The 10398-nt window shown below is 46.7% G+C and overlaps 2 protein-coding genes across 6 annotated transcripts; one reads left to right on the plus strand and one right to left on the minus strand.

Annotated features, from left to right (window-relative positions):
* The first annotated feature begins 163 nt into the window (after positions 1-163).
* LOC122619269 (myotubularin-related protein 13) lies at positions 164-7739 on the plus strand. 2 transcript variants are annotated; one of them, XM_043796089.1, is made up of 11 exons: positions 164-293; positions 644-757; positions 831-934; positions 1000-1320; positions 1377-2342; positions 2400-3409; positions 3477-5047; positions 5111-6704; positions 6764-6888; positions 6948-7030; positions 7090-7739. In XM_043796089.1, exons 2-11 carry the CDS (start codon positions 703-705, stop codon positions 7180-7182), a joined length of 5922 nt encoding a protein of 1973 aa, XP_043652024.1. In that variant the 5' UTR covers positions 164-293; positions 644-702; the 3' UTR covers positions 7183-7739. The 2 variants fall into 2 exon arrangements, with proteins under 2 accessions (XP_043652024.1, XP_043652023.1); XM_043796088.1 differs by having other exon boundaries at positions 1377-3409.
* Positions 7740-7825: 86 nt separating this feature from the next.
* On the minus strand, positions 7826-9992 carry LOC122619270 (glycine receptor subunit alpha-4). 4 transcript variants are annotated; one of them, XM_043796094.1, is made up of 6 exons: positions 9459-9975; positions 9205-9388; positions 8824-9133; positions 8544-8678; positions 8093-8472; positions 7826-8031 (listed from the first exon to the last, which is right to left on the minus strand). In XM_043796094.1, exons 1-6 carry the CDS (start codon positions 9569-9571, stop codon positions 7885-7887), a joined length of 1269 nt encoding a protein of 422 aa, XP_043652029.1. In that variant the 5' UTR covers positions 9572-9975; the 3' UTR covers positions 7826-7884. The 4 variants fall into 4 exon arrangements, with proteins under 4 accessions (XP_043652029.1, XP_043652028.1, XP_043652027.1 ...); XM_043796093.1 differs by having other exon boundaries at positions 7826-8043; positions 9459-9974; XM_043796092.1 differs by lacking the exons at positions 7826-8031; positions 8093-8472 and having other exon boundaries at positions 8619-9133; positions 9459-9734; positions 9919-9992.
* Positions 9993-10398: the final 406 nt, after the last annotated feature.

The raw sequence follows: 10398 nt of genomic DNA on the forward strand, positions 1-10398 counted from the left end.
CTTTGATGAATATGTAACGCCAAGTTGGTATTCGCTTTAGCATTTTTCAATTGATCTTTTAAGTGCGCGCCGATAAATTTGTAGCACAGTCGAAAACTATCGATACATTGAAAGCGCCAATAAGATATCGACACATTCCATCAGCTGATGCATTAAGTGTTGGCTAACTCGTGAAAATTATTGTGTATTGCATCTATCTTTTTCTATGCGAACTTAAAAATAATAATTATTGCCCCGAATTCCTTGAGATTTGCTGGCAGTTAGCGGGGATTTCGGCTGCAGCCGGCTGCGAGGTGTGTGCGCGGATATATATATATAGATTGGCCCGTCCGATTCCCGGCGAACTATTCCACTTTGCGTGGCGGGGTGTGGTTAAAGAAAAAAAAAGAGTGAAGACCAAGACTCGTAAAGCCTGAAAAACGCCTCCGGGCGCCATAGACAATACAATAACAATTCGGTCCCTCGATCGCCGTGGAGCTAATCATTTATGCCGAACGCAGAGACGGAGCCTAATTAGCATATCAAATTGAATGACGGCATTGGCGAATAGTAGCCATCTGCCGCAGTCCCAGCTACAAGAACGAAACAAAAAGCAAAAAAAACCAAATTCAAAATAAATCATCTTCAACTCTTTGTTCCCCAGATTTGGCTAGTAAAGAGCCGTAGGATCCTAGACGACTGGCCGGCAATGTGGTGGGCAAGATGTCCCGACTCGCTGATTACTTCGTAATAGTCGGCTACGACAGCGATAAGGAAAGTGAGTAGTACATCCATATGCCCATCAGCCATAATTAGCAATTCCTGACTTTCAACCATTTCCCTTTCCCCAGAAACTGCCAGCAATGTGGGCGGCCAGCCGACATGCGGCAAGATCGTTCAGCGCTTTCCCGAGAAAGATTGGCCGGACACTCCGTTTATCGACGGCATTGAATGGGTGCGTTTCCAACATTCCACACTTAATTCGTAGCATATCTGACTTTTACCTTATCGTTCCGACAGTTCTGCCAGCCGCTCGGCTGGAGTTTATCGTACGAGAAGCAGGAGCCCAAGTTCTTCGTCTCTGTGCTGACGGACATCGATGCCAACAAGCACTACTGCGCCTGCCTCAGCTTCCATGAGACGGTGGCCATTACGCAAACGCGCAGCGTCGACGACGAGGATGAGACCATCGGGAGCAGCAGGCTGCTGGGAGCCACACCCTCCTCGACGGATGGCATCACGTCGACATCCACGCCGGCTGCCATTACGCACCACAGCGTCATGTATGCACCAAAGTGTCTGGTGCTCATATCGCGCTTGGACTGTGCCGAGACCTTTAAAGTGAGTTCAGAACTCTGAGCTAAGAAACTAGATTAAACCATTTATTTGCATTGCAGAATTGTCTCGGCACCATATACACGGTGTACATTGAGAACCTGGCGTATGGATTGGAGACACTCATAGGAAACATTCTGGGCTGCATACAAGTTCCTCCAGCGGGTGGACCACAGGTGCGCTTCTCCATCGGAGCAGGCGACAAGCAGTCGCTCCAGCCGCCACAGAGCTCATCCCTGCCCACAACCGGAAGTGGAGTCCACTTCCTTTTCAAGCAGCTGGGAATCAAGAATGTGTTGATACTGCTTTGCGCCGTGATGACAGAGAACAAGATACTGTTTCTTTCCAAGTGCTATTGGCACCTGACGGACAGCTGCAGAGCTCTGGTGGCATTGATGTATCCCTTTCGTTATACTCATGTTTATATACCAATTCTGCCGGCGCCACTCACGGAAGTGTTGTCCACACCCACACCATTTATTATGGGCATACATAGCTCACTGCAAACTGAGATTACGGATCTACTGGATGTTATTGTGGTGGATTTGGATGGAGGTCTCGTTACCATTCCCGAATCGCTTACTCCGCCTGTTCCTATTCTTCCCTCACCGCTGTGGGAACAGACGCAGGACATGCTCAGCATGATTTTGTTTCCAAACCTGGCGCAGGCTGATCTGGCTTTTCCCACATTAGAGCGGCCTTCTGCTATGGCCAAGACTGACGCCCAGATAGATAAGGAACTTCGCGCCATATTCATGCGCCTCTTTGCCCAGCTGCTGCAGGGATATCGATCTTGCCTTACAATCATTCGGATCCACCCAAAGCCGGTAATCACCTTCCACAAGGCAGGATTCCTCGGTGCCCGCGATCTCATCGAGAGCGAATTCCTGTTTAGGGTCCTGGACAGCATGTTTTTCACGACATTCGTCAACGAACGAGGACCTCCCTGGCGTTCCTCCGATGCCTGGGATGAACTCTATAGCTCAATGAATGAACTGCTAAAAACGGAGTCGCAGAATCGGAATCTCGTAAGTAGAACTCAAAGATTCAAGGGATATTTTATTATTAGCTTTTCTGCCTTTCAGATACTCACACATATCCAGGAACTGGGACGAGTACTGTATGAAAATGAGGGCACTATCGCTCACATCAACTATGCCCAAAAGGTACTGCGTCCGCCGGACGGCGCATTCCAGCGCATTCATCAACCTGCCTTTCCGCGCATTAGTTCGGAAAAGGTCGAGCTTATCATACAGGAAGGAATACGCAAGAACGGAGTGCCACAACGCTTTCATGTAACACGCAATCAGCACCGGATCATTCCGATGGGACCCAGGTTACCCGAGGCATTAGATGTGCGTCCCAATGTCCAAAACTCCGCTCGGCGACTGGAGGTGCTGCGTATCTGTGTGTCATATATCTTTGAGAACCGGATAACAGATGCCAGAAAACTGCTGCCGGCTGTGATGCGCACCCTGATGCATCGGGACGCGCGCCTGATCTTGTGCCGCGAGTTCTTTGGATATGTGCACGGCAATAAGGCAGTGCTGGACCATCAACAGTTCGAGTTAGTTGTGCGATTCATGAACAAGGCGCTGCAAAAATCATCGGGGATTGATGAGTACACAGTGGCTGCGGCTCTGCTGCCCATGTCCACAATCTTCTGCCGCAAGCTTTCTACTGGAGTAGTACAATTCGCTTACACTGAGATACAGGATCACGCCATCTGGAAAAATCTTCAGTTTTGGGAGTCTACATTCTTTCAGGATGTCCAAGGTCAGATAAAGGCATTGTATCTGCTTCACCGACGTCAAAACGAGCATCAAAAGGAGGCAAACTGTGTGCTAGACGAAGTTCCTCTTGAGGAGCCCACGGCTCTTGAAATTACTGCGGAGCAGCTGCGCAAAAGTCCCAGCATTGAGGAAGAGAAAAAAGCGGAGCTTGCCAAGTCAGAGGAGTCTACGTTGTACAGCCAGGCGATTCACTTTGCCAACCGTATGGTTTCCCTGCTAATTCCACTGGATGTCAATGTGGATGCAGCCAGTAAGCCAAAACCGGCGTTTCGTCTAGAGGAAAATCAGAGTGTTTCAAATAGGTAATACTTGATAAGTTTCTAACATCGATTTTATATTTATATATGTATTTTAAATTGTATATTTCAGTATTATGGGCTCACACAGCCTAAGCGAACATTCCGACGAAGGATTCGAGGAGAACAATGCTTTGGAAATAGGTGTCACGGTTGGGAAAACCATTTCACGCTTCATTGACTGCGTTTGTACCGAAGGTGGAGTGACCTCCGAGCATATACGCAACTTGCATGACATGGTGCCGGGTGTTGTGCATATGCACATCGAGTCCCTAGAACCGGTTTATCTCGAGGCCAAGCGTCATCCGCACGTGCAGAAGCCCAAGATTCAAACGCCATGCCTGCTGCCGGGAGAGGACCTGGTAACCGACCACCTCCGTTGCTTCCTTATGCCGGATGGACGCGAAGATGAAACCCAGTGCCTGATACCCGCCGAGGGAGCTCTTTTCCTCACCAACTACCGTGTGATTTTCAAGGGTTCCCCTTGCGATCCCCTCTTCTGTGAGCAGGTGATTGTGCGCACTTTTCCGATTGCTTCCCTGCTAAAGGAGAAAAAGATATCGGTGCTGTACCTGGCTCATCTGGATCAAACGCTGACAGAAGGATTGCAGCTGCGTTCCAGCAGCTTTCAACTGATCAAGGTCGCTTTTGATCCGGAAGTAACTCCCGAGCAGATTGAGAGCTTTAGGAAGATATTGAGCAAAGCCCGCCATCCGTTTGATGAGTTTGAGTACTTTGCGTTTCAATCATACGGCACCATGCTCCAGGGAGTGGCTCCGTTAAAAACAAAAGAGAAGTATTCCACCTTGAAAGGATTCGCCAAAAAAACACTGCTCCGCGGGGCCAAAAAGGCTGGATTCAAGCAGAAGCAGCAGACCAAGCGCAAATTGGTTTCTGATTATGAGTACGGAAGTGCAGATGCGCAGGAAACGCAGTCCATCGACGATGAGCTGGAAGATGGAGATGAGTTCGAAACCCAAAACAATGCCATGCCCAGATTGCTGACAACAAAAGATGTCGAACGGATGCGGGAAAGGAGCTATGTGCAGGACTGGAAGCGACTTGGGTTCGATGCGGAGTCACAGCGTGGCTTCCGTATAAGCAATGTTAATACCAGTTATGCCACCTGCCGCTCCTATCCGGCGATAATTGTGGCCCCTGTTCAGTGCAGTGACGCGGCAATAATGCATTTGGGTCGGTGCTTCAAGGGCCAGCGCATACCACTGCCCACATGGCGGCATGCGAACGGAGCGCTGCTCATACGAGGGGGTCAACCCAACAGTAAATCGGTCATTGGTATGCTAAAAAACACCACGGGGAGCACGACGAACGCTCATCACGATGTCACGCATTATCCCGAGCAGGATAAATACTTCCTTGCCCTAATAAACACAATGCCTAAGCTAACGCCCCTGGCTCTCAATCAGTATTCGGGCATGAATCTCTCGATGAGCTCTTTGATAGGCCACGGCTGCTCCGAGGATCGACAGCCTCTTACTCCGGAACTGTCGCGCAAGCATAAAAACAACCTGGACATCAGTGATGGCAACAAGTCCTGTCAAGGAGGTAAAACCGGAACTATGAAGGGAAATTCTAAAAACTCATCGGCACATCATTTTCGCAAAATGCGGCTTTATGCATTGGGTAAGCAAGAATGGATTCCTCTTTTAAACCTGCAATTTTCTAATATTTATTTTACTTTTAAAGGAGAGAAATCCCAAGCGAAGTCCAACATGAATGTAGACTTTTGCGCGGACTTCATTCCCGTGGACTATCCGGACATCAGGCAATCGAGACCCGCCTTCAAAAAGCTGATACGCGCCTGCATGCCATCACACAATACCAACGAGACGGATGGACAAAGCTTTGCCAAGATGGTGGAGCAGTCAGACTGGCTGCAACAGATCTCCTCACTAATGCAATTGTCAGGTGCCGTGGTGGACCTGATCGATTTGCAGGAGAGCAGCGTGATGCTATCTCTGGAAGATGGCTCCGATGTAACCGCCCAACTCAGTTCAATAGCCCAGCTGTGCTTGGATCCCTACTACCGAAGTCTGGACGGATTCCGTGTGTTGGTTGAGAAGGAGTGGTTGGCTTTTGGTCACCGCTTTGCGCATCGCAGTAACCTGAAGCCCTCACATGCAAACACAAATATTGCGTTTGCGCCCACTTTTCTGCAGTTCCTCGATGTGGTTCATCAACTGCAACGCCAGTTTCCCATGGCTTTCGAATTTAATGATTTCTATTTGAGATTCCTGGCATATCACTCAGTGTCGTGCCGGTTCCGCACCTTCCTTTTTGACTGTGAGCTTGAGCGATCGGATTCGGGGATTGCCGCAATGGAGGACAAACGAGGATCGCTGAATGCAAAGCATATGTTCGGCGTCGGTGGTATGGCGACCAATGGATCAGACGATGAGTGCAGCGTGTACCCCCTGGATATCAGAAGCCAGAGGGCACCCGCTCCCCTAAATCGCATTGGTCACTCAATCTTCGATTATATCGAACGGCAGCATAACAAGACGCCCATATTTTATAATTTCCTATATTCGGGAGATAAAAGCATGACGCTGCGACCGCAAAATAATGTGGCTGCTTTGGATCTATGGTGCTATTATACCAACGAAGAGCTGGCCCAGGGTGCGCCGTACGATTTAGAAGTGACCACTGTGGACGACGAAATCGATCTGTCCGAGACGAAGGGAAAACGCATGGTCATCACCGCCGGATACGACAACATGGAGAAGTGCAATCCCAACGCCTACGTTTGCCTGCTGAGCGAGGTGAAGCAAGCGGAGACAGAGCGAGGACACCTTCCCCAAAAGTGGCTGCAGGTGTGGAACAGCTTGGAAGTGCCCCAACTGGAGCCAGTTGCTCGCAATGCATCGCTGGGAAACATCTTCGTGCAGACGCATCAGCACAAACGCTCCACACTGGAGATCATCATGAAGGGTCGTCTGGCAGGTTACCAGGACAAGTACTTCCACCCACATCGTTTCGAAAAGCACCCATACACCACGCCCACCAACTGTAACCACTGCACTAAGCTGCTCTGGGGGCCGGTTGGCTACCGGTGCATGGACTGCGGAAACTCCTATCACGAGAAATGCACGGAACACTCCATGAAGAACTGCACAAAGTACAAGGCCATAGACGGAGCTGTTGGACCGCCGAATGTGAATATGTCGCAGGGCGACACGGCAAGCATCGCTTCCAGCGCGGCCACAACAGCGCGCACCTCAAGCCATCACTTCTATAACCAGTTTAGCAGTAACGTGGCCGAAAATCGGACACATGAGGGGTGAGTTTTGTGTGGCCAATGAATGGGAAAATTATGAAATGATTTGTATCTTCCTATAGACATTTGTACAAACGTGGCGCTTTGCTCAAGGGCTGGAAACAGCGATGGTTCGTGTTGGACTCAATTAAGCATCAACTTCGGTACTATGACACTTCCGAAGATACCGCTCCCAAGGGCATCATTGGTAGATATATTTATTATGTTGTTTCAAAACTTTTTAATAATAGCTCAATTCGCTTTTAGAACTGGCTGAAGTCCAATCTGTAACTGTCGCACAGCCTGCACAAATTGGCGCAAAGGGCGTAGATGAAAAAGGATTTTTTGATGTGAGTACAATAGACAAATACGAGCGCAAGAACTTATTTATAATTACTTTTATTTTTAGCTTAAAACATCAAAGCGCATCTATAATTTCTACGCAATCAATGCAAATCTGGCACAGGAATGGATCGAAAAGTTGCAGGCATGTTTGCAATAGGTAGATGATGCGAAACAATGCTTTTTTCACCACCTGAATTTCGTTAAATTTCCTTTCTGTTTTGTTCGACGATCTGAAGTTTTGTTATAGGATAAATCAGTATGTTTCCAGTTCTACGTATTAATATTTTGAATCTGTGGCTCTGCCATCATATCATAGCTAAACTTATATAGATCACTTTAGAATTCCCTTAGTTGATTTGAGAAATCGCTCGCACCCATTAACATAAATGTTAGCAACAATTATGCCAAGCAACAAGCGAAACTTTAGTTAAAGAATGAAATCCATTTGTAAATGTGAATGTAAAGAAACTATAAAATTATGTGATTATATAAACAAACAAAAATCAGACTATGATAAATTAACGATAAAATGGAAAAGCCACGCCCGCAAGTTTTTGATATAATTTTTTTTATATATACATATATCCTTATGCCTAAACTATATAGGTTTATAGTGAATTTACCAAAGATTATTCCACCTTTGTTGCGCAATTGAAATGCATTTCTTGATTGCTTCCTTTAAACTAAAACCTATTATTAAACGCTTTCCTTTATTTATACACTACATGGTAATCAATATATAATACATACTTTAATGCAATTATTTGTGGCTTACAAACGATAATATACATTTTTAAACAAATGCGCTTGGTATTATCATTGTTTACGCTCTATTCCTTCGGAGAATCTTTTCCATCCATCATAGGAACGTTGTCCAGTAGACAATATTGAGTATAAAGAACGAAAACGGGAAGAAAAAGCGCGAGAATTTGTCTATATAAATGGCTGTGGCATGGCCATGGCAGAAAGTGTCGTACTGGGGCTCAATAATCGATTCGCGATGATGCTGTAGTGCAGACTAGGAGTCGTCAGCTTGAGAATAGCTCAATACATTTCTTCCAACTCACCTTTAGATCGTCCAGGTCACTGATGTTCTCATCCGAATACCCCTTCATTGCCTTTGTGGCCACCGGCCCCATAAAGTTATTGACCACCGCGAACTCCATTAGAGAAAGGAATACAAACACCGAACAGGACGACATCCAGACGTCTATAGCCTTCACATATGAAACCGGCGGCAGCGATTGCTGCGACTGTGTGTTCTGGGTGGCCAAGGTCAGCAGTGAGGTCACTCCCAGAGTTACACGGGCCGGTATCGCCTCTGGTTTTATCCAAAACGATATCCACGACATGACCACGATCAGAGCCGAGGGAATGTAAGTGTGAAACAAATGGTATCCCAGACGTCGACGCAAGTTGAACACAATGGCCAGGCAGGTGAAGTTACCTAAAAGTATTATAAATATTAAATAAATATAATATATTATATTTAAGATCTTGTCTTAACTGGAGCCTTACCTGTTGAGTACTCTATGGTACAGTCGGTTGTGTAGTTATTTGATATGTCTAGCTGCGGCAACTCAATCTCCGTATTAACCACAAGTGGGTCGGTCATGTTCCAAATGAAAACCAAATCTTCCACCGTATGGGATACTGCCAATCAAAACTCGATTACTTACGGCCCTAAACAGCACTCATTCAACAAGATAAAGTGTGACTCAAGAAGCGGAATGGAATGTCACAAGCGATACAGAACTTGCAGGGAGTGGATATGGATAACCATTACATTGCCACCTACAACTCTCGATCATCATGGAGCAGATCTGCGTGTCATGCGGATAGGACTCAAACTTCATGGCGCACGACAGGACCAACGTGAGTTTGGACATATAGAGCAGCGTTTTGTCGTGGTACAGCCAGAGATAGTGATTGGGAATGCTCATCTCATGGAAGGTGACTTTCTTGGCGTTCTTGAAGAAGCAATCGGGCCGCCAGATGCTATGCAACCAGTCGACATCCAGTATGCGATACTGCTCACTCATGTTCTCAGGCAACCGCAGGCGAGGATCACGCCAGCTTTGTGCAAGGAAGATGTCCGTCACATAGGTCTGAAGAAGCATGGAAGTGCAGATAAGTATTTGATTACAAGGCCCCAAGTTCGGGGAAAAATTCTACTGACCATAGACTCCTCGTTGATGGAGTCCAGCGAGAGGACCGTGACATGGAAGTAGACTACTGTGGGCTGACCGAGCAGCTTCGGAGCCCGGTTCTTGTCGTACGTCTTGGAGGGAATGGGCAGAATGTCGGGGAGCGAAAGACTCGACTCGTAGTGGGAGACCAGCTCGGCGCTCTCCGTGTTATTTCTGCATATGGGGAACAGAACAGCCTTGTGGCGTAAATCTGATGAAACTGGGCAAACGCACTGGGACTCACCTGTAACCATGAACACAATGGCACTGCTGGATCGATTGCTCCAGCGCGTGCAAGTATATTGCCAACGCAATCAGGCACCTGAATTCTACCAATTTGCTAGCTGGGCTTTGCATTATGAACACACTACCTTCGGCTTTGATAATGTTCCACTGGGACTCATTGCTCCGCAGTCCATGTCAGTACCCAAAGTAGCTCATCTCTGGGTGCGCTTGATGGAAGTGGAGGTGAACTTGCTTGGTGGATTAGTTGGCGAGGAATTATATTTTACTCGTCGCGCTGCAAAAACCAATAAACAAACGGCAGAGTTATCGCGACGATTGTGATGTGCTGCAAAGTGTGATAAATTAATTTCTAAGGTTTCATTCGCTTTCATTGGCATTCGCCTACACTACTTTTCAAATTGACAACTGACCCCGGCCAGCGAAATGGCAAAGAGGAAATGATGTGCGTACCGACTGACAAGGGCATTAATTTAAATGTTCACTGTTATGTATTTGCGAGAAATATCTGCGAAATATGAAAAACCGTTTGACTGCGCGAATTAAGCGAACAGGGCGCCAACCGTCGATGTCAAAAATAGTTTTATCGGGCAAGTTCCGGCATCTGCTTTCGAGAAACGTTTTCACAAACTGTTCTGGATTTGGTCTTAACTTGGTATCACAAATTTTCTAAAATACGAAAACGTTTACTAGTACATTTTTAATAAAAAGACGACTACAATTCAAAATAGAATATTAATATATTAAACTTATGTGAAAATTGGATAATGAACCCTTCAATAAACATTTTACTTTAAATGTTCAAGAAATGTTGCAATTTTAAATTCAAGAAAATAATTTAAAGAGAAACATTTGAAAACCGGAACTTCCCTTTGATGTAACGGGCCGCGTTGCCAACCACTTCTCCCATCTGGCAGCTCTGGCGCAGTCAGCTGTTCGCG

This window comes from Drosophila teissieri, chromosome 3R (assembly GCF_016746235.2).
Source record: "Drosophila teissieri strain GT53w chromosome 3R, Prin_Dtei_1.1, whole genome shotgun sequence".
NCBI classification, from domain to species: Eukaryota; Metazoa; Arthropoda; class Insecta; order Diptera; family Drosophilidae; genus Drosophila; species Drosophila teissieri.

What these genes read in the sequence shown, in the direction of transcription:
- LOC122619269 (XM_043796088.1), top strand. Translation starts at nt 703, where the DNA reads ATGTCCCGACTCGCTGATTACTTCGTAATAGTCGGCTACGACAGCGAT. An exon ending in AATGCGGCTTTATGCATTGG is followed by an intron (nt 5,048 to 5,110) that starts GTAAGCAAGAAT and finishes TTACTTTTAAAG; the next exon opens with GAGAGAAATCCCAAGCGAAG. An exon ending in ATGAAAAAGGATTTTTTGAT is followed by an intron (nt 7,031 to 7,089) that starts GTGAGTACAATA and finishes TTTTATTTTTAG; the next exon opens with CTTAAAACATCAAAGCGCAT.
- LOC122619270 (XM_043796093.1), bottom strand. Translation starts at nt 9,571, where the DNA reads ATGCAAAGCCCAGCTAGCAAATTGGTAGAATTCAGGTGCCTGATTGCG. An exon ending in CATTGTGTTCATGGTTACAG is followed by an intron (nt 9,389 to 9,458) that starts GTGAGTCCCAGT and finishes CCCCATATGCAG; the next exon opens with AAATAACACGGAGAGCGCCG. An exon ending in TACCATAGAGTACTCAACAG is followed by an intron (nt 8,473 to 8,543) that starts GTAAGGCTCCAG and finishes TAATACTTTTAG; the next exon opens with GTAACTTCACCTGCCTGGCC.